This window comes from Pan paniscus, chromosome 18 (assembly GCF_029289425.2).
Source record: "Pan paniscus chromosome 18, NHGRI_mPanPan1-v2.0_pri, whole genome shotgun sequence".
Lineage (NCBI taxonomy): Eukaryota > Metazoa > Chordata > Mammalia > Primates > Hominidae > Pan > Pan paniscus.
In genome coordinates, this window is record NC_073267.2 from 12582562 (window position 1) to 12605767 (window position 23206).

The 23206-nt window shown below is 47.1% G+C and overlaps 1 protein-coding gene across 5 annotated transcripts in view; it reads left to right on the forward strand.

Annotated features, from left to right (window-relative positions):
* Positions 1–23206, forward strand: part of SNX29 (sorting nexin 29) — a 593890-nt gene that overhangs the window by 59699 nt on the left and 510985 nt on the right. For all 5 annotated transcript variants that reach the window (XR_010110475.1, XM_034939805.3, XM_034939806.3 and 2 more), the window contains 4 exons: positions 6779–6959; positions 10268–10338; positions 12243–12491; positions 15718–16093. Coding sequence is in view for 4 of the 5 variants with exons in the window: in XM_034939805.3 (XP_034795696.1) it covers positions 6779–6959; positions 10268–10338; positions 12243–12491; positions 15718–16093 (877 nt within the window). In the remaining variant the exon portion in view is untranslated. The remainder of the gene's footprint in view (positions 1–6778; positions 6960–10267; positions 10339–12242; positions 12492–15717; positions 16094–23206) is intronic.

Consider the following 23206-nt stretch of genomic DNA (forward strand, 5'->3'; position numbering starts at 1 on the left):
GTTAACTAGGCTGGAGTGCAGTGGTGCAATCATAGCTCACTACAGCCTCAAACTCCTGGGGTCCAGCCATCTTCCTGCCTCTGCCTCCCAAGTAGCTGGGACGACAGGTGTGTGCCGCCACACTCGGCTCCTTGTAGTTGGGTTTTCTGTTTCCTTTTTTTAGAGATGGGTTCTTACTATGTTGCCCAGGCTGGTCTTGGGTTTTCTGTGTTTTTCTTTCTTTCTTTTTTTTTTTTTTTTTGAGACGGAGTCTTGCTCTGTTGCCCAGGCTGGAGTGCAGTGGCACCATCTCGGCTCACTGCCAGCTCCGCCTCCCGGATTCACGCCATTCTCCTGCCTCTGCCTCCCAAGTAGCTGGGACTACAGGTGCCCGCCACCACGCCCAGCTAATTTTTTGTATTTTTAGTAGAGATGGGGTTTCACCGTGTTAGCCAGGATGGTCTCGATCTCCTGACCTCGTGATCCACCTGCCTCGGCCTCCCAAAGTGCTGGGATTACAGGCGTGAGCCACCGCGCCCAGCGGGTTTTCTGTTTTTTGTTGTTGTTGTTGTTGTTGTTGAGCAATGCTTTGTTTGTTTTGGGGCAGTGTTGTCACATTGATGAGACACCCCTCACCCCGCATGGCTGTGGAGCACAGGTGTTGCTCAGCACCTGGTGTGTTCTTGGTCTTCTATAGATGATTGTCAGATGACTGAAGAACATGCCCTGTCTCACTGCGTTATTTCCTGTGGTTGCAAATGATAGAAAATTCTTTAGATTGATTTAAGAAAAAAAAGATGAAGGACATTTATTTATTGACTCAAGTAATTAAGAATCATCTTGGAGTTGAGCTGGATTCAGGGGGCCTGCCTTTTCCCAGATCTGTCTCCATCTGTCGTCCCTCAGCACCGCTTCTCTGTGGTTGGGTGTCTTTCCAGGTGGGGTCTCTCTACATGATGGGGTGGAAAATGGCCCCAAGTAGCTCCAGGTTTCCAGGATGATGAGAGATCCTACTTCTAGAACGGGGTCGGCACACTCCCTCCTTACGGGTCATATTATAGGGTTTGTGAGCCATGCGATCTCTATCGCAGTGACTCAGCTCTGCCACTGGAGCAGAAACTCAGCCACAGACCATATGGGAGCAAATGGGTGTGGCTGCGTTCCAGGAACACTGTGCTTATAAAAACAGTTTGGAGGCCAAATTTGACTCCCAGGCCATTGTTTGCTGACCTCAGCTCCTGGAGGAGACAAGGCCTCTTTTCTGGTGGCTCTGGTAGAACTTGTGCGAAGGGACCCTGTGGTCCAGGGCTGAGACTGGGGTGAGGTTAGTGAGACACTCACTTTGGCCACAAAATCGAAGGCGGTACCAAAAAACTTATCAATCAAGATAAATACTATTTTTATGTAATATTAAAAAAAACGAAAGTTGCATATGCCATGGTTCCGGCCAGTTAATTGCCTGCCCTGGGTTAGCTGTCCACCCCTGCAGTAGGGGGAGGTTAGGATAGTGCTGAAGGATCGCAGTGGAATGTGTTTCCCAGAGGAAAGAGGGGTGCTCTTACTAGAAGAAAGGGAAAGGGACCAGGCTCAGTGGTTTACGCCTGTAATCCCAGTGCTTTGGGAGGCCGATGCTGGATGATCATTTGATTCTAGGAGTTCAAGACCAGCTTGAGTAACATAGTAAGACCCTCGTCTCTACAGAAAAAAAAAAAAAAAAAATTAGCCGTGTATGGTGGTGTACACCTGTAGTCCCAGCTACTCATGAGCCTGAGATGGGAAGATCGCTTGAGCCCAGGAGTTCAAGACTGCAGTGAACTATGATTGTGCCACTGTGCTCTAGCCTGGGCGACAGAGTGAGACCTTGTCCCCACCCCGCCCCTCAAAAACAAAACAAAACAAAACAAAACAAAAACCCCAAACAAGGAAAAGGAATGCTGTTTGGTGCACGTGTAGTAGTGATATTAATAGCTGGTTTTCATTGAGCACCAATTATATGCCAGGTATGTTAATAACTATGGCTAACATTTATTCACTGCATTTATTGGATACACTTTACATGTATTCCTATTTCTCATTTTTCCCTCATAGCAATCCATACACGTAGGTACTGTTCTCCCCACTGTACAGGTGAAGAAAGTAGAGGACAAAATAAGTTTCCCAAGGTCACACAGTGCCTGAACTAGAATTTGGGACAAGGTTTTTGTCTTCCTTGTGGTCCCCAAGGAATGAATTCTTGGGCATCGGTGATAGTTAAGGCTTGATAGAAACTTTCCCAAAAGCCTGGTGCTGTTAGTCATCCTCTGTTAACAGGTGTCCCGGGGCAGCTCTTCTCAACACCCCTTCCTGGCACTTGTTCTTGTTGGCATTCGGCTTTCAGGTGTTTGGAGAACCAGAAGCCCTTGCCCGCTTTTTGACTTAACCCCATGTTTCAAAGCAGATCAGTGTATATCCCTAAATTAAATTACGGACACCGCAGGCGCTAATTGGCAGGTGAGCTGCACTTTAAATAGACCACATTAATTCTGGCAGTGGAAGCGGAACCCTGCTGGGATAATTCTTATCATCATCAGCATCACCCTGACAAGCTTTAAAAGGATTCTGTAGCAGTAAGCAATTTGCAGAATTGAAAGGTGAAAACACACTTTAAAGCGTTCATGTAGATTCAAGGTCGGAGGGAGGTGACTGCATTTTTCAAGACAGGCTGCAGGTGAGAGTCACTTGACTGGAAATGTGATGGACGTACGGACATTGGTCTGGGGTATTTCGAAATACGTTGTTGGCCAGCTGGCCCAGGGCGTTGTTGTCGCCAGATTCCCCGTCCTGGTTTCTTGAGTGAGGCGGAGAATGGAAGGAAGTCTGTTTTGTACAGTTGTGTGGAGTAGACTGATGGGATGAGCTTGGGAAGTGGATTACTTTGACATTTAGGGATTGAGACACAAGATAGTCTCGAGGGACCTGCCCTCTTGCTGGTTTTTGTTATTCCTGGGAAGTTTATTCTAAATGATCCCAGTGATTGGCTTGATCCACAAATACTTATGCACACTCATACAGATGTATACATTTAGATGCTGCTAGCACAAAAAGGAACCCACGCGAATGCCCTCTGCTATGAAGGGAATTAATTATTAAGCAAATGCTGATTGGTCATCATGGACTGGGCACTGTGCTCGGTGCTTTCCTTCCCTTTCTAGTTACCCCAGTAACCCTGGGCGATTCTGCACTTTCGTGTTGATTTTATGGGAGAGGATTTTCAGGCTTAGCATGGTTGAGTGACTTGCTCAAGGTCATTTGGTTGAATGGACTTTTTCTCTGTTGTCCTGCCTGCTGGACTGGAAGCCCCTTAGGGACGAGTTCTTGTTGTCTCTAGCTGGTGACACATAGCCTAGCTCGGTTCACAGCTCCCAGGAAGAATGCAGTGGATCCTAGTGAAGTTGAACTGAAATATTAGAGTGAACTTAACTAGCCTGCCATGCAGTTTCTGGAGATGGGTGTACTTGCCTCCTTCTGGAAGGCAGGTTCAAAGCCTTTGTCACGTTTCAGAGGGGACTGTGAGCCTGTTTAGGTCCTAGATTGGAAGCCAGGTCTGACTGCAAAGACTCAGCTTCCCCTACTTGGAATATTAAACGGTTGTGAACGTGATCATTTTGAAGAAGGCCAAGTCCCCTCATTTTGCAGGGCAGTGTGATTTAGTGGTTTGCAGTGAACTCTGGGGTCTCTTTCTGCCATACTGTTTACTAACTGTGTTGCTGGGCGAGTCGCTTCACTTGTCCTGGCTTCAGACCTTGTCTTTCACATGGCGATGGCCTTGGTTGTGATGATGTCAGATGTAAAGTGTTTACTGCAATAGCTGGTGCATAGTTAATGCTCAGTAAATAGTAGTTGCTGTTGTTGCTGCTGTTATTATTATTGCCAGCATGAAAAAATGTTAAAAGAGCCAATGTTAAGTGAAGAAAATTGATCACAAAATTATGTATACACTAGCATTACAACTATGAAAATATCTGGGGTTGGGCATGGTGGCTCCCGACTGTAATCCTAGCATTTTGGGAATCTCAGGCAAGAGGATCGCTTGAAGCCAGGAGTTTGGTACCAGCCTGCACAACATAGCAGAACCTCATCTCTACAAATAAATAAAAATTAAAAAATTAGCTGGGCATGGGGATGCGTGCCTGTGTCTCAGCTACTCGGGAGGCCGAGACAGGAGGATCACTTGAGCCCAGGACGTTGAGGCTGCAGTGAGCTGTCCAGCCTGGGTGACAGAGGGAGAGGCCCTGTCTCAAAAATAAATAAATAATAATTAATTTAAAATGCATATAACAAATTTTAAAAATCTGTGTACATGTGGATAAAAAGTAGTGGGATGTGAGGAGATGCAAGTAGTTGTAGGAATGACTGTTTTATGGATAAAAACAAACTTTCTTAGGTTTCCCATAACGCCTTAAATCTGTTCCTATCCTCAGACTGAGTAATTCGACATGTGGAAATCTTTCCTAAGGAACTAGGAATGAGGACAATTATTTATGTATAGGGGTGTTCTTTACTGTACAGAGGGAAAGTTGGCCATGTGCCATGCCCTTAGTAGTAGGGAAATAGTTATGTTTTACTGGAAAGCCATCAAAAATCATCTTTGAAAGACTTTTAATTGTAATAGGAAAATGTTCATGCTCTAGACAAGAAAATAAATGAATCAGGATACAAAATTACACATATAAATATGTATGCATATACACTCATACAATATGATGTGGTTTTATTTATTTATTTTTTGAGACAGAGTGGAGTGTTGTGGCGTGATCTCGGCTCTCTGCAACCTCCGTCTCCTGGGTTCAAGCGATTCTCCTCCCTCAGCCTCCCAAGTAGCTGGGACTACAGGCGTGCGCCACCACACCCAGCTTTTTTGTATTTTTAGTAGAGACAGGGTTTTACCATTTTGGCCAGGATGGTCATCTCTTGACCTCGTGATCTGCCTGCCTTGGCCTCCCAAAGTGCTGGGATTACAGGGGTGAGCTACCGCGCCATCCTGTTTTTTTTGAGATAGAGTCTTGCTCTGTCGCCCAGGCTGGAGTACAGTGGTGCGATCTTGGCTCATTGCACCTTCTGCCTACCGGGTTCAAATGATTGTCCTGCCTCAGCCTCCCGTGTAGCTGGGATTACAGGCGCCTGCCACCATGCCTGGCTCATTATTGTATTTTTAGTAGAGATGGGGTTTCAGCATGTTGGCCAGGCTGATCTCGAACCCCTGACCTCAGATGATCCGCTCGCATCGGCCTCCCGGAGTGCTGAGATTACAGATATGAGCCACCGTGCCTGGCCTGATGTGTTCTTTTCTTCTGGCTGCTGTAACAAATTAATACACAGTTGGTGGCTTTTAAACCCTATAATTTATTCTCCCACAGTTCTGGAGGTCAGAAGTCACCAATCAGTTTCACTGGGCTAAAGTCAAGGTGACAGCAGGGCTGCTTCCTTCCAGAGGCTTCAGGGCCGAATCCGTTTCTGGCCCTTCCAGAGTCTGCTCGCTGCCCACCTTCCTTGGCTATGGCTGCCCCATTCTAGTCTTTGCTTCTCTGGCCACATCATGTCCTCCTCTTCTGTGTCAAGTTTCTCTCTGCCTGCCTCTTATGAAGATCTTGTGATTACGTCAGCCTCGCAGGGATTATGCAAGATAACCTCCCAATTTCCAGATCCTAACACAGTTGCATAGACTCTTTTACTATATAAGGTAATATTCAGAGAATTCTGGAGCTTAGGACGTCGATATCTTTGAGGATTATAATTCAGCCTACAGCAAATGTTGATTTTATTATAAAAAAGAAAAGTGCAGTAAAAAAGACTGAAAACTCTTGAAAATGTCAATATTGGTCTTTTCTGGATGAGAGGTTTTAGAGTCATTTTTATTTTTGATATACTCTTCTGTATCTCCCACCTTTTTTTCTTATTTCATTATTGTTTTTGAGGCTGAGTCTTGTTCTGCCACCAGGCCGGAGTGCAGTGGTGCAATCTCAGCTCACTGCAACCTCCGCCTCCTGGGTTTAAGTGATTCTCCTGCCTCAGCCTGCCCGGTAGGTGAGATTACAGGTGTGCGCCACCATACCCAGCTAATTTTTGCATTTTTAGTAGAGATGGGGTTTTACTGTGTTGGCCAGGCTGGTCTTGAACTCCTAGCCTCAAGTGATCCACCACATCAGCCTCCCAAGTGCTGGGATTACAGGCATGAGCCACCGTTCCCAGCCTCAATTTTTATTTTAGATTCAGCGGGTACATGTGCAGGTTTGTTACCTGGGTACATTGCGTGATGCCGAGGTTTAGGGCACGATTGAACCCATCTCCCAGGCAGTGAACATAGTACTTGGTAGGTAGTTTTTCCCGTCTGTGCTCTCCTCCCTCTCTACTCTCTCTAGCAGTCCCCAGTGTCTGTTGTTTGCCATCTTTATGTCTGTGTGTACCCAGGGTTGAGCTTCCATTTGTAAGTGAGACTATCCAATATTTCGTTTTCTATTTCTGTGTAATTCGCTTAGGATAATGGCCTCCAGTCATCCATGTTGCTGCATAGGACACAATTTTGTTCTTTTTCATGGCTGCATAGTATTCCATTGTGTAAGTGTACCACATTTTGTTTATCCAGTCCACTATTGATGGGTATCTGGGTTGATTCCATGTCTTTGGTGTTATCTCCTACCTTTTCCATGCTAAGGGGATACTCTGTTAGAATCTCCAACTTCGCCTAGAGGCTTTGTGTGTTCCTCTCCCAGTGCTGCGTGCCCCAGGCCGAGTGCCAGGCGCCTGTGCCCTCTCTCCGTAGAGCCCGTGTTCTGGTACTATGTGAAGGAGGTCCTCAACAAGCACGAGCTGCAGCGCTTCTACTCCCTGCGCCACATCGCCTCAGACGTGGGCCGGGGCCGCGCCTGGCTGCGCTGTGCCCTCAACGAACACTCCCTGGAGCGCTACCTGCACATGCTCCTGGCCGACCGCTGCAGGCTGAGGTACGTGGCCGGGATGTGACCTGGGATGGGATGGAGCAAGAGGTGAAGATCTTGGAGTCTGGAATCAGACCACCTGGATTTTCATCCTAGTTCCCCGATCTGGGGGAAGTGGGCCTCCCTCTGACAGCTCCGGAGTGTTCTGCTGAGCTGTGGAGAAACTTGGGGGAGAATCATTGAGAGACTGCCTGTAAAGGGCTCGGCATGGCACTTGCATACAGCCAGCTTGGATGTGGAGAGAGCTGTTGTCTTAGGACATAGCTTCCTCTTCACTTTCTGGATTTTTTTTTTTTTTTTTTAAAGACAGGATCTTGCTTTGTTGCCCAAGTTGGAGTGCAGTGGCATGAACATGGGTCTTTGCAGCCTGGACCTCCCTGGCTCAAGCAATCCTCCCACCTTAGCCTCCTGAGCAGCTAGGACCCTAAGTGTACGCCACCATGCCTGGCTAATTAAAAAAATTTTTTTGTAGCGATGGGGTCTCAGTGTGTTGCCCAGGCTGGTCTCGAACTCCTGGGTTCAAGTAATCTTCCCGCCTCAGCCTTCCAAAGTGCTGGGATTACAGGTATGAGCTACCATGCCAGGTGCAGAATTTTAATTTGGGATTCTTGCATTCATTCAATCCCAAACTGAAAAAAACATGGAAATTTTACATTGGGGAAGGAAGTCATTTTGTTTGTTTGTTTGTTTGTTTGTTTTTGAGACGGAGCCTCACCTTTTGCCCAGGCTGGAGTGCACTGATGCTATCTGGGCTCACTGCAACCTCCGTCTCCTAGTTCGAGCGATTCTCCTGCCTCAGCCTCCTGAGTAGCTGGGATTACAGGCGTGTGCCACCATACCCAGCTAATTTTTTGTATTTTTAGTGGGTACGGGGTTTAATCATGTTGGCCAGGCTGGTCTCGAACTCCAGACCTCAGGTGATCTGCCCGCCTAGGCCTCCCAAAGTCCTGGGGTTACAGGCGTGAGCCACTGTGGCTGGCCGTGGCCATTAGTTTTGCTCTGAGAATGGTGGACTAGACATGTTGTTTTGTGTCCTTGAGTGATAAGGAGCGACACTGACGAATCATGTTCTGGTTCCTTAAGTAACTTCCCCATCAGCAACGCCCAGATCGTCAACAGTGAAATTTCACTGAATTCCGTAAGTGGGCAGTTTGTGAGTAGTGTGGCGTGTTCCCTTGATTTTATATCTTGCCCTGTGTTCCCTAGTTCAGGTCTCCTCTTCTGCTTTATCTACTGCTGTGGTCACCTCTCTACTGGTAATGTCTCAGATCTTCTGGGATTGTGCACTGGGGCTCTTAAAAATACTCTTAAAGTTCTCTGTTGCCTGTGGCTCCTTGCTCAATTGTATGGCAAGACTCTATGGGTCCAAAATGGGAGTGCTTGGGAACCAGGAGGACTGACACTGATGACACCTGTGTACTGCTCACGGTCAGAGTTCGGAGGCTGAGAATGTCTGGATCTCTAGGGCATTAACCAGCTTTAGTTAAGGAAAACACACTCCTGTTTCTTTCTTTCCTTTTTTTTGAGAAGAAGTCTCGCTTTTTTGCCTAGGCTGGAGTGTAGTGGCGCGACCTTGGCTCACTGTAACCTCTGCCTCCCGGCTTCAAGCGATTCTCCTGCCTCAGCCTCCCGAGTAGCTGGGTCTGCCAGCACCTGCCACCATGCCTGGTTAATTTTTTGTATTTTTAGTAGAGATGGGGTTTCACCGTGTTAGCCAGGGTGGTCTTGATCTCCTGACCTCGTGATCCTCCCGCCTCGGCCTCCCGACGTGCTGGGATTATAGGAGTGAGTTACTGTGTCTGGCCTACTCCTTTTTTTCAAAGTGAATTTCTGTGAAGCTCCTTCTAGCATATCATTTACGGGTAGTTCAGAGTTACATACTCAGTCTCAAAGTTGAAGTGACCAACAAGAAGAAGTGAGTCCAGCGGGTAAGAATCACAGTTGACCTTACCTGGATCACCAGCCACTTCCCCAGCTGGATGTTGGGAAAACACATTCATTTAGATGCACGAAAACAGGCTCAGATTTTTAAAGGATTATGATTTTAGGAATCAGCTGCAGTCAGAATGTCAGCTTGAGCATGTGGTTTGTACGTCTGCTAACATTTTCTGGGGAAGTATATTGGAAATGCGCCTCTTCTTTCTTTCTGTTAGTTGTATTCAGTCACTTCAGTGGCTAATTTTTCCAGTCTCTCACTCAACTACAGGTCATGTATCCCTGACTTTGCTTTAGCGAAATTGACTTTTTCCTTGATTAATTTAGAATTCAATGACCTGGCGGGAAAGTTATGGCATTGGGGATTTTTGGTTGCCATTACTTAACAGGAAGTCAGAGAGAGCTTGGAAGTTGGACTCGGGAGACCTGCTTTTAAGCCCTGGCTGGACCATTTATTGGCCAGATGACCTTGGACAGGCCCTGTAGGCTTCCTTGACACCCCTACCCCAACTGCCATCTAGATTTGTGGGGCATTTTTAGCCTTCTAGCCTTTTCCAAGGATAATGTGGGCTTTCAGGTCTGTAACCTAGGCAGGCATTATATTATTATTATTATTATTATTATTATTATTATTATTATTATTTTGAGGTGGAGTCTTGCTCTTTCGCCCAAGCTGGAGTACAGTGGCACGATCTCTGCTCACCAAGCCTCCAGGTTCAAGCGATTCTCCTTCCTCAGCCTCCCGAGTAGCTGGGATTACAAGCGCCTGCCACCATGCCTGGCTAATTTTTTATATTTTTAGTAGAGATGGGGTTTCACTGTGTTGGCCAGGCTGGTCTTGAACTCCTGACCTCAAGTGATCCTCCCCCCTGGCCTCCTAAAGTGCTGGGATTACAGGTGTGAGCCACCGTGCCTGGCCAAGGCAGGCATTATATTAAATGCCCTGGTTGATGAAGCCGTAGAGGCTCTGTAATTTCTGTCTGAAATGGTCTCTTCTTGTATTAGGCAAATCAGGCAAGCCCTGTTGGCAGGCTTGGATTTCCTGTCTGTCTCTTGGGGACGTTGCTTGAGTGGAAGTCACCCACCTGACAGCTCCCTTCTACTTTGCTGCTTTATAAATGCATTGACATATCATGTCTATTTTAGTACTCTAAAGCTGAGGGTCGGCAGGGAGACCAGTGAGGAAGTTGTAGGATGTAAGTGTTCAGTCTTCTGTTTGTAACCAGAAGCTTTAAACCAGCAGAGACCTCAGACAAATCATATCCCTCCTGGGGTGACCAGGTGCAGATCTTCCAGGGAGCCGTCTAATGGAATTTCCTGGTTAATGGACACAGAGAACCACTGCTAAGAACGATTTCCTTTTCTCTTTCAATCTGCAGCACTTTTTATGAAGACTGGTCTTTTGTGATGGATGAAGAAAGGTCCAGTATGCTTCCTACCATGGCAGCAGGTAAGCCTGGCCCAGACCAGGGTGCAGGGCCTTGTGACACTTGGCAGAGGGGCTGCCTTGGGGCAGTTCCACAGCGCCATGGAGTGTTGTGATTCTTCTGTCCCTCAACAACTCAATGAGTCACTTGCTGCTGTCCTTCTTTTACTAGGACTGAATGTTGGTTTTTTAATTTTTATTTCTTTAAAGAGGGAGCCTCACTCTGTTGCCCAGGCTGGAGTGCAGTGATGCAACCTCGGCTCACTGCAACCTCCGCCTCCTGGGTTCAAGTCATTTTCCTGTCTCAACCTTCCGAGAAGCTGGGATTACGGGCGCCTGCCACCACGACCAGCTAATTTTTGTATTTTAATAGAGATAGAGTTTCACTATGTTGGTCAGGCCGGTCTCGAAATCCTGGGCTCAAGTGATCCACCCGCCTTGGCCTCCCAAAGCATTGGGATTGCAGGTGTGAGCCACCATGCCCGACCACAGTGTTGGGTCCATTTATCTAGAATGTGAGACCCTGGCAGAGAAAGTGAAGATTTGAAGGTTTTTAGCTGGGCTTTGGAGATGTAATATACATTGCGGGGAATTGGAGGTGGGAGACCTACCTTTGAATCCTGGCTTTACCCCTTGCTGCCTGGTGACCTGGGGCAGATGCCGTAAGCTTTGCTGCCTTTTCTTTCCTCTCTGTGAGGTGGGAATCATGCTGTCTCAGCAGTCATCTTCATGGGGCTGTGAGAGAATCATGTGAGATCAGGAGTCGCACACATGACGTGTCAACATGGAGAGACCCTGGGTTGATGTTAGTCGGTGGACTGTTACGTTGTTCGCCCTTTGACTCAAAGGGTGAAAGGTGGAATCAGCCGGACTGAAGTGGGCAACTTGCTTCCTCTTTCCAAGTTTTTTGTTGCCTCCTTTTTGTTTTTCCTTGAAAATTTAAACTAAATCTCATATATCTGGGGTTGTTAGTCCTGTCCATTGATGAGAAAAAGAATTTGACCATAATTTCCTTTGTAGATCATAAGATGCCCAATGTAAGTTTCCACAGTAACGATGATGATGTTAACCAGTGCACATTTGATGGTTTATGGAGCTGAGTGTTTTGTGAGTGATTGCCTTTAATACTTACAATCCTGTGAGGAAGATAATATTGTCCCCATCTTACAGATAAGGTGACTGGAGTACAGGGAGATGCTAAGTTGCTGGACCAAGGTCTTTTTTTTTTTTTTTGAGACGGAGTTTCACTCTCGTTGCCCAGGCTGGAGTGCAGTGGCGGGATCTTGGCTCACCACAACCTCTGCCTCCTGAGTTCAAGCGATTCTCCTGCTGCAGCCTCACGAGTAGCTGGGATTATAGGCATGCACCACCACGCCCGGCTAATTTTGTATTTTTAGTAGATATGGGGTTTCTCCATGTTGGTCAGGCTGGTCTCGAACTCCTGACCTCAGGTGATCCGCCTGTCTCAGCCTTCCAAAGTGCCGGGATTACAGGTGTGAGCCACCGTGCCCAGCCTGGATCAAGGTCTTGTAGCTAGTAGGTGGCAGTGCCGGGATTCACCCCCAGGCAGCCTGATCCCGGAACTTGTGCCTTTACCTCCTCCCAGTTGACTTCTTATTCATATTCATCTTCCTGGCTGTTAGGGAGAGAACGTGGCATGACTCAACTCCCATGATAACGGATGTCTGCTGACCCCAGTTTCATGGGAGGTTTTTTTTTTTTGAGGCAGAGTCTTGCTTTGTCACCCAGGCTGGAGTGCAGTGGCGCGATTTTCGCTCCCTGCAACGTCCGCATGGGAGGTATTTTTATACCTATTTAAGATCAACCTGTCTCCTCTTCTGTACTCTGTTGTCTGCAGCTGTCTTCTCTTGTTGGTGGTATGACTGCCCATCAGCAAGCACTCCAGACTTTTCCCTTTTTTTGGGCAGGTCTGAACTCCATACTCTTTGCGATTAACATCGACAACAAGGATTTGAACGGGCAGAGTAAGTTTGCTCCCACCGTTTCAGACCTCTTAAAGGAGTCAACGCAGAACGTGACCTCCTTGCTGAAGGAGTCCACGCAAGGAGTGAGCAGCCTGTTCAGGGAGATCACAGCCTCCTCTGCCGTCTCCATCCTCATCAAACCTGAACAGGAGACCGACCCCTTGCCTGTCGTGTCCAGGAATGTCAGTGCTGGTGAGTGGGAACCGGTGCTCGAGGCGGAGCAGAGGGAATCAGAATGTGGCTGATGGGGTGGACATACCTCGTCATCTGAAAGTCATTCCAAGGGGAATGGAGTCCAGTGCACTTGCGTTTTCCATTTGTGTTTCTGTTTCTCATCCTCATTCACTCTGAAAGGGCTCTGACGGCCTTACCTAGATGTGAGAATTGCCGGGTGGAAAAATGAACAGCTCAACCATAGCAAACGGAAAGTGAGGGTGTGAGAGACACCGGGAGCCAGATGAGGTTGATCCTCATTCATTCATTCCTTTATTTGTTCCTTCATCGTATTCTGTGTGTTAGGCGGTGAGCCGAATAGGAAAGACAGATTGCCAGCAGGTAGCCTGCAGTCTCCTTTGGGATGGGTGTGGGTGGGTAGTTCATGACAAAATATATAATTTATGATCCTTAGGATAAAAGGGATGAAAGCCAAGCATAGACTGCTATGGGGAACATCTGCCATTGGTCTTGCCTCTGATTGGGGATGGCATTTAAGGCCTCAGGAGAGAGAGGAGTTGTCAGGTTTGACTCTAGGCTCTGGGGAAGCAAAAGAGTTGATTCAGGCCGGTCGTGGTGGCTCATGCCTATAATCCTAGCACTTTGGGAGGCCGAGGCAGGAGGATTGCTTGAGTTTAAGGGTTCTAGACCAGCCTGGGCAAAGTAGTGAGACCCTGTCTCAATTTTTTAACTTTTTCTTTTTTTTTTTTTTTGAGACAGAGTCTCACTCTATTGCCCGGGTTGGAGTGCAGTGGCATGATCTCAGCTCACTGCAACCTCCACTTCCCGGGTTCAAGCAATTCTCCTGCCTCAACCTCCTGAGTAGGTGGGACTATAGGCGTGTGCCAACATGCGTGGTTTCTTTTTGTATTTTTAGCAGAGACAGGGTTTCCCCATGTTGGCCAGGCTGGTCTTGAACTCCTGACCTCAGGTGATCTGCCCGCCCTGGCCTCTCAAAGTGCTAGGATTACAGGCGTGAGCCACTGTGCCCAGCCTGTTGTTAAAAAATTTTAATTAAAAAATTAAATATAAAAAAAGAAAGTTGATTCAGTTAAGATTAATTTGGTGAGAAGTTTTCAATACCCTTTGATTCCTTTGGGACATTAAGATGTTACTACAGCAAAATTGGAAATTTTGTTGTAGTATGTATGTGTATATATGTAGAGACAGGGTCTTGCCATGTTACCCAGGCTGGTCTTGAACTCCTGGCCTCAAGTGATCCTCCTGCCTTGGCCTCCCAAAGTGCTGGGATTACAAGTGTGAGCCACTGCACCTGGTTGAAATTGGAAATTTTGGGCTTAAGTACTTAGTATTCTCAAATCTCTGAAACAAGGCAGTAACTGTGGCCATCCCTTTGGAATTATTCATGGTGAAAGTGCAGAGTCCCGTGGTGTCTTTGGTACACAGTGGCCTTGTCTGTCTTGCCCTGTGCTTCTCCAGCAGAGACCCTGCATGAACCTTGTAGGAGATAGGGCTGTTGACAGCTTTGTGTAACAGACACTGAAATTTCTACACCCACAGGAGTAGCAGTCCCACCCATTTTTGGAACTCTGCTTTTGAGGTGATCTCAGAGTGTGCTATACCAGTGAGGCCTCACCGCATCACACATTGGTTTAGACAGATTGGATTTTTGGAATTGGCTCAAAGTGTCTTACATCCAAGTGTGATGATTAAAATAGGGGCACAAAGTGTCTTCTGTGAGTGCTGGTCACTAAGGCAAGCTTGATTTCTTTTTCAGTTAACATTTGCTATATAACAAGTGATTACAAAATGTAGCGGCTTAAAACCACTGCAGTTCGTTACTTTTTTGTGTGGGTTGGCATGGTGGCTCTTCTGCTGGGCTCTTTCGGCTCACTCATGGGAGCTGGTGGTTAGATTGGAAGATCCAAGATGGCCCCATCCACGTGTCTGGAATCAGTGCTGGGGCAGCTCGGGTTCTACTCATAGCCTCTCATCCTCCAGTCGGCTGAACTGGCTTCTTTATATATGGGGTCAGGGCCACTGTCCAGGAAAGCAAAGGCAAAGCTGAGACCTTTTAACGCCTAGCTACTGGAACTCACACAGTGTTATTTCTGCCACTTTTTTTTTTTGGAGAAAGAGTCTCGCTCTGTCACCCAGACTGGAGTGCAATGGCGCAATCTTGGCTCACTGCAACCTCTGCCTCCCGTGTTCAAGAAATTCTCCTGCCTCAGCCTCGCAAGTAGCTGGGATTACCTGCCACCACGCCCAACTAATTTTTTTTTTTTTTGTATTTTTAATACAGACGGGGTTTCACCATGTTTGCCAGGCTGGTCTTGAACTCCTGACCTCAGGTGATCCACCCGCCTTGACCTCCCAAAGTGCTGGGATTATAGGCGTGAGCCACCGCGCCCGGCCCTTTCTGCCACATTCTTTTGGTAAAAGCAGGGCATGGTGGCTCATGCCTATAATCCCAGCAATTTAGGAGGCTGAGGTGGGAGTATTGCTTGAGGCCAGGAGTTTTGAGACTAGCCTGGGAAGCACAGCAAGACCTCATCTCTACAAATAATAATAAAATTAGCTGGGTGTTGTGGCATGCACCTGTAGTCCCAGCTACTCAGGTGGCTGAGGGCAGAGGATTGTTTGATCCCAGGAATTTGAGGTTACAGTGAGCTATGATTGCACCATTATACTCCAGCCTGGGCAATAGAGCGAGATGCCCCAACTCTTAAAAAAAAAAAAAAAAAAAAGCAGAGCACTACGCCAGCCAGATTCAAGAGGGTGCAGAAATAGACATCACCTCTGGCTGGGAGGAGCCACAAAGACCCATTGCAAAGGGGCATTGCTCAGGAATGGCAGGAGTTTGAGGCTGCTCAACCCTTGACTACACCCCCCAGCTGGTTCTCCTGGTCTCATCTACCAGCTATGAGAATATTTTCCAAAGTGAAGCATTGAAGATCATTTTGGTAATGGTAGCATCCTTCGCATCAAAGTGACTGCTTAGAAGGAACAGTTTCAAGGTGTGCTCTGTGGTGTGTTTATTTAAATCAGAGGCAGAGGCCTGCATCCATTCTGCTCAATCTTCTGTACACAGATTTTCACTGAGGATTTTAAAAAGTCTGAATTCATGTTACAGTGTATTTCTCACTCGAATAGTATTTTCCATAACCTGGAGGTGAGTTGGTTCCATCATCCTTTTGTCTTGCCTCCTTTTTCTTATACTGTATCTTTTTTTTTTTTTTGCCAGATGCCAAAAGCAAAAAGGAGCGGAAGAAGAAAAAGAAAGTGACCAACATAATCTCATTTGATGATGAGGAAGATGAGCAGAACTCTGGGGACGTGTTTAAAAAGACACCTGGGGCAGGGGAGAGCTCAGAGGACAACTCCGACCGCTCCTCTGTCAATATCATGTCCGCCTTTGAAAGCCCCTTCGGGCCTAACTCCAATGGAAGTCAGAGCAGCAACTCCTGGAAAATTGATTCCCTGTCTTTGAACGGGGAGTTTGGGTACCAGAAGCTTGATGTGAAAAGCATCGATGATGAAGATGTGGATGAAAACGAAGATGACGTGTATGGAAACTCATCAGGAAGGAAGCACAGGGGCCACTCGGAGTCGCCCGAGAAGTAAGTTCCCCTCACGCTTCTTTGTGTGTGTGTGTGTAAGGTGGAGTCTCACCGTCCCCCAGGCTGGAGTGCCGTGGCGTGATCTCAGCTCACTGCAACCTCCACCTCCCGGATTCAAGCTATTCTCCTGCCTCAGCCTCCCGAGTAGCTGGGATTACAGGCACCTGTCACCACACCCAGCTAATTTTTGTATTTTTAGTAGAGATGGGGTTTCACCATATTGGCCAGGCTGGTCTCAAACTCCTGACCTCAAGTGATCTGCCTGCCTTGGCCTCCCAAATTGCTAGGTTTACAGGCATGAGCCACCACGCCCAGCCTCCCCTTGCACTTTTAATGAGGGGGTTAAGTTCACTGTTTTCTCTTTCTATGGTATTGGGTAAAATAGGTCTGCAAGCTTTATATTTGCCCAGGGTATCATTCATTCTTCAGGTGTTGATTTAGGAGTGTTATTTGGAAGGAGTATTATTTGCTCTTCCCCTGAGAACTGAAAGAGGGGAAGGGAGTACATTTGAGGGCACTTAATACAAAGTTAATGTCAGAATGTGTGCCTTGAAATTCTTGCTTTATACATACATCTGTCATTTTCATTTCACAGGGTTCACAGGGTTTCACAGTCTGATGAGACTGTGCCTGTTATTGTTTTTTATTTTTACTCTGGATTTTCCTTGCATCTGACTTGCCACTAGCACAGGAAGCTCAGGACGAAGGCAGCGTTAGGAGAATAGTTGTGGTATGGTGACTTCTGTGTTTATCTGCAGGGGTGTGAATAGCCGTAACTTGCCTGCACCTGCTGCCTTAACAGTGGAGTTGGCCAGGCGCAGTGGCTCACACCTGTAATCCCAGCACTTTGGGACACCAAGGTGGGTGGATCACCTGAGGTCAGGAGTTCAAGACCAGCCTGACCAACATGGGGAAACCCCTTCTCTACTAAAAAAATACAAAATTAGCCAGGCATGGTGGTGCATACCTGTAACTCCAGATACTTGGGATGCTGAGGCAGGAGAATCGCTTGAATATGGGAGGCGGAGCCAAGATGACGCCATTGCACTCCAGCCTGGGCAGCAAGAGAGAAGGTCCTTCTCAAAAAAAAAAAAAAAAATCCCCAAATACCCCAAATAAGCTAGTTACCTCTTAGGCTTTGTGGTGCGCAGTGCCCTCCTAATCATGACTACTGCAAAATCCAGTCCATTAAAGTGTAAAATGAGGCCAGGTGCAGTGGTTCATGCCTGTAATCCCAGCACTTTGGGAGGCTGAGTCGGGAGGATTGCTTAAGGCCAGGAATTTGATACCAGCCTGGGCAACACAGCAAGACTCCGTCTCTACAAAAAAATAAAAAGTGTAAAATGAATATGCAGAAATGTATCTTTCTATCTGACCTAAATCTTATGGTATTGTTTAGGCTGCAGTATACCCTTAGCCCTAAGATTTTCATTTTCATGTTGTTACAATATTAGGGTTTTCTTTTTTTCTGATGAGACTGTGCCTATTATTGTTTTTTATTTTTACTCTAGTCCTCATCTGCATGGATGCTTGTACTAGTAGTGTTACCTTATTGATCATCTGAGATATGCCAGGTGCTGCAGATGATTTATACACTGTATTGTAAGACGTCTAGCAGCCCTATGAGGTTCATGGGTATCACCTCCATTTTACAGACAGAAGAACAGGATTCCATAGAGAGGCAAGATTTGTGAAAGCCATTGGCTAAATTGAGATTCGGATTCAGGTATGCTGTAATCCAAAGCTTATACTGTCAGTTTTTTTTGAGACAGAGTCTTGCTCTGTCGCCCAGGCTGGGGTGCAGTGGCGTGATCTCGGCTCACTGCAAACTCCGCCTCCCGGGTTCATGCCATTCTCCTGCCTCAGCCTCCCGAGTAGCTGGGACTGCAAGCGTCCGCCAGCACGCCTGGCTAATTTTTTGTATTTTTAGTAGAGACAGGGTTTCACCCTGTTAGCCGGGATGGTCTTGATCTCTGACCCCGTGATCCACCCGCCTCGGTCTCGCAAAGTGCTAGGATTACAGGCGTGAGCCACCGTGCCCAGCCTTTGTTTGTTTGTTTGTTTTGAGATGGAGTCTTGCTCTGTCACCCAGGCTGGAGTGCAATGGCGCCGTCTCGGGTCACTGCAACCTCTGCTTCCAGGGTTCAAGTGATTCTCCTGCCTCAGCCTCCCGAGTAGCTGGGATTACAGGTGCCCGCCACCACGCCCGGCTAATTTTTGTATTTTTGGTAGAGACAGGGTTTCACCATGTTGGCCAGGCTGGTCTCAAACTCCTGACCTCGTGATCTGCCCGCCTCGGCCTCCCAAAGTGCTGGGATTACAGGCATGAGCCACTGTGCCCAGCTATTCTGTCAAATGTTTTTCATGTTTCTACTTAATTATGAATATTGATTTGTTGATGTGATGGTTAATTTTGTGTGTCAACTTAACTGGGCTGTGGGATGCCCAGATTGAATATTCTGCTTCTGGGTGGATCAGTGGGGATGTTTCTGGGTGAGGGAAGTGTTTGAATTGGTGCACTCAGTAAAGGCGATAGCCCTCCCCAGTGTGGGTGGACCTCATCCAATCCATTGAAGACCTGAACAGAACAACAAGTGAAGGCAGGGAGGGATTCTTTCCTTTCCGCCTGCTAGCTTCAGCTGGGACATGGGTTTTTGGCCCTGGGCCAGGGACTCCCACTATCTGCTCTCCTGGTTCTCAGGCTTCAGACTTGGACTTCACCACACCACCAGCTTTCCTGTCACCACACCACCAGCTTTCCTGTCACCACACCACCACCTTTCCTGGGTCTTCAGCTTGTGGACTGCGGATCATGGGACTTCTTGGTCCCTGCAGTTGTGTGGAGCAGTTCCTCAATATAAACCTGTATTTGTATCTCTCTGTGTCTCTCTCTCCAGGCACACACCCCTTGGTTCCATTTCTCCGCAGAACCGTGGCTAACGCAGTTGCCTTTCAGTCAGATCAACATATTATGACTTGTGAAATGTTTCCCCTTTTGTTGGGTATTTATGCTGATGCTTTTTGTTTTTGCTTTTTGTTATCAGCGGATCTCAAATGAATATTTTCACACGCAAGATTTTTTTCCTACGAGTGAACTGTTTGTTAGGGCAGCTTTTCAGCAGCCTTGTTCTTGCTCATAGGGTATGAATGTTTTTGTACCTGGCATCCAAGTCTTGTGACCTGCTGTGTTATTCAGGGCTTTCTAGAGAAACAGAACCAGTGGGGTGGGGCTGAGGCGGACATTCTGTGTGTGGATGTGTATAGTTCCTTCTCTGTCCTGCTCTATTTTTTCTCAATTTCTACCTCTATCTGTACCTCTAACTCCATTTCTATCTCTGTTTCTGTGTCTCTGTTTCCTTTCTTTTTTTTTTTTTTTTTCTGAGATGGAGTCTTGCTTTGTCACCCAGGCTGGAGTACAGTGGTACGATCTCAGCTCACTGCAACCTTTGTCTCCTGGGTTTAAGTGATTCTTGTGTCTCAGCCTCTCGAGTAGCTGGGATTACAGGTACCTACCACACCCGGCTAACTTTTGTGATTTTAGTAGAGATGGGGTTTTACCCTGTTGGCCAGGCTGGTCTCAAACTCCTGACCTCAAATGATCCACCCACCTCAGCCTCCCAGAGTGCTGGGATTACAGGCATAAGCCACCACGCCTGGTCTTATCTTGATTTATTTTAAGGAATTGGCTCATGTGATTGTGGGGCTGGGAAGTCCAAAATCCACAGGTTAGGTGTGTGGACTGGAGACCCAGGGAAGAGTTGCAGTTCAGGTCCAGAGGCAATCTGCTGGCAGAATTTCTTCTTCCTTTGGAAGGTCTGTCTTTTTCCTATCGAGACCTTGCACTGCTTGCATGAAGCCCACCCACATTATGCAGCGTAATCTGGTTCACCCAAAATCTACTGATTTAAATGTTAATCTCATCTAATAGAAACAGCTAGAATAATGTTTGACCAAATACCTGGGTATTGTGGCCCAGCAAAATTGACACATACAATTAACCCTCACAAGTGCCTTTATTCTTTTTTTTCTGGAACAGAGTCTTACTCCATGGCCCCGGCTGTAGTGCAGTGGTGCGATCTCAGTTCACTGCAACCTCTGCTCCCAGGTTTAAGCGATTCTCCTGCCTCAGCCTCCAGAGTAGGTGGGACTACAGGAGTGTGCCACTATACCCGGCTAATTTTTGTATTTTTAATAGAGATGGGGTTTCACCATGTTGGCCAGGCCTGTATTGAACTCCTGAGCTCAAGTGATCCACCTGCTTCAGCCTGCCAAAGTGCTGGGATTGCAGGCATGAGCCTCTGCACCTGGCCATGTGCCTTTACTTTGTAATCTGGGCCTTTGAGGAGATGCTGCTTGCTGATGCCACTGAGTGTAGCCCCATGGGTGAGGCTGGTGTGTGAGCCAAGGCAGCCCCCAGCATTGTGTGTAAATGCCCAACACAGTGCAGGGTGACCTTCACTTGGCCTGGGCCCTCTGAAGCCAGAGGGCCTCCTGCAGACTCTGGACAGCTCTCCCTGGCATTAAGAGGGATCTTGATTGACCCTTCCACAGAGCAGCCTGGGGAAGACACAGCGGAGTGATGGGATGGCCTGCTGAGTAATGCTTTGATTTTGATTCTAAGCTAGTGTTCACAGGGAAGGTTGGGGGGGCTGGTGCACAGCAGATGTGTGAGGGGAATGTAGCCAGACCAGGAGAAGCTCACTGTGGATTGCCACAGTGTCTGGCAGAGTCTGCTGCCCTGTTGTCTTTAAGATCCTCTGTTGATCAAAGTTAGGCTTACTCGTTGGTTTACTGGTCATTAACCCATTCTTTGATGTCTGAAGAAGTCTAGTTTCGTCTGCCTCTGTATTTATCATAAGTATTAGCTTTGCGTTTTGTATTTTTCTTTACAAGGGATAGTATTTTTATTACGGTCAGGGTTTGTTCTTTCGTTCTTTTTTTGTTTTGTTTTGTTTCTTTGTTTGTTTTTTTGAGACAGGTCTTGCTCTGTCATCCAGGCTGGAGTGCAGTGGCCTGATCACACCCTCAACTCAGGGAACTCCTAGTGTCAAGTGATCTCCCTGCCTCAGCCTCCCGAGTAGCTAGGACTATAGGTGCATGCCACCACGCCCAGCTAATTTTTTATAGAACTGGGGTCTCAAGGCATTGCCCAGGTTGGTCTTGACTTCCTGGCCTGAAGTGATCCTCCTATGTTGGCCTCCCTGAGTGCTGGGATTACAGGCATGGGTCACTGAGCCAGGCCCAGATGGGGCTTTTTAAATCACTTTATATGTGCTCTATGATACCGGTAGGGAAGTAGGGGGAAACATAATTCAGAAAGGACTACAAACATATGCTGCGTCTCGCTATTCTGCATCTCACTAGCAGTTAAGCAAATGCAAAGTGAAACAAGACTCCATATTTTGCCCATCGTATTTGCAGAGACCTTGGGTTGGCGCCCTGGTGGAAGGGAAAGATCTTGCTGTCAGTGAGTCCTCAGTTCCTGGCACATCCCATAGCATCCACTTGGTGTCTGTGGGATGAATGAGGCTGCAGGGATGGTGCACAGGGGCTGGCCTCATAGACAGCTGGAAGCAGTTGAGCTGGGAGCAGTTGATAGCCATGGGGGAAAGCAGTTTGACAAACTGGCATGAACTTAAGGATGTTTATCCCACTTCGTTTAGCAGTCCCAGTGCGAGAAGCAGCCCAGAGAACATACCCTCGATTCAGGGAAAAGTTGCTACATCTAGATACCAAAGTCCTTATTCAGAGAAGCAGAACACTGGAGTTGACCTAAATGTGCAGCCACAGGGGGACGATTAACAGCAGAAGATTTTATAGTTTAAGCCTTGACATTTTAACATTTAGGATCTCAAACATCTCAAATGATGTTTAAGAGTATCTAGTGTTATGAAGCTGAGCTAATGAGTACATATATACATACATATACATATATATATATATATATATATATATATATGTTTTTTTTTTTTTTTTTTTGAGCTGGGTTCTCGCTCTGTCACCCAGGCTGGAGTACAGTGGCGCAATCTCGGCTCACTGCAATCCCTGCCTCCTGTGTTCAAGCGATTCTCCTGCCTCAGCCTCCCAAGTAGCTGGGATTATAGGTGACCACCACCACTCCCGGTTAATTTTTTGTATTTTTAGTAGAGATGGGGTTTCACCATGTTGGCCAGGCTGGTCTCAAAACTCCTGACCTCAGGTGATCTGCCCACCTTGGCCTCCCAAAGTGCTGGGATTACAGGTGTGAGCCATCATGCCTGGCCTAATGAGTTAATATTGAATGGAAAAAACAAGATAAAAAACTCAACATTTTGCTTCATTACAACTGTGTAAAGAATAGTCCGCACAGCAGGAAAGAAAAAAAGACATGTGGGAAACTGAGTCTGACACAGTAATGTTTTGGATAATGTGGCTGTTGGGTGGTTTATTTTTTCTGTCTCTTCTTTTGGGCATTTTCTAAGTTTTCAAATAACATGTGTTAATTGTCTTGCTGAGGAGCAACAGTTGTAATAATGAGTGGTTTTAAGCCAATCAAGGCACCAGATACTGAGGCAGTCTCAGCTTCAGGAATCTTTAATGTCACTCATTTTGAGGCAGTAGCCCTTGGGGCCCACTGGTGTTTTTTTTTTGTTTTTTTGTTTTTTTTTTGAGATGGAGTCTCGCTCTGTCACCCAGACTGGAGTGCAGTGGCGGGATCTCAGATCACTGCAACCTCTGCCTCTCGAGTTCAAGTGATTCTCCTGCCTCAGCCTCCCAAGTAGCTGGGATTACAAGCACCCACCACCACGCCCTGCTAAGTTTTGTATTTTTAGTAGAGACGGGGTTTCACCATGTTGGCCAGGCTGGTCTTGAACTCCTGACCTCAGGTGATCTACCCGCCACGGCCTCCCAAAGTGTTGGGATTACAGGTGTGAGCCACAGCAACCGGCCTGGGTTTTTTTGTTTTTTGTTTTGTTTTTGATCTGTGGCCCAGGCTGGAGGAAGTGGTATGCTCTCAGCTCACTGCAGCCCTCGACCTCCCAGGCTCAAGGGATCCTTCCACCTCAGCCCCTCCAGTAGCTGGGTCTACAGGTGTGCAATACCATACCTGGCTAATTTTTAAATTTTTTCTAG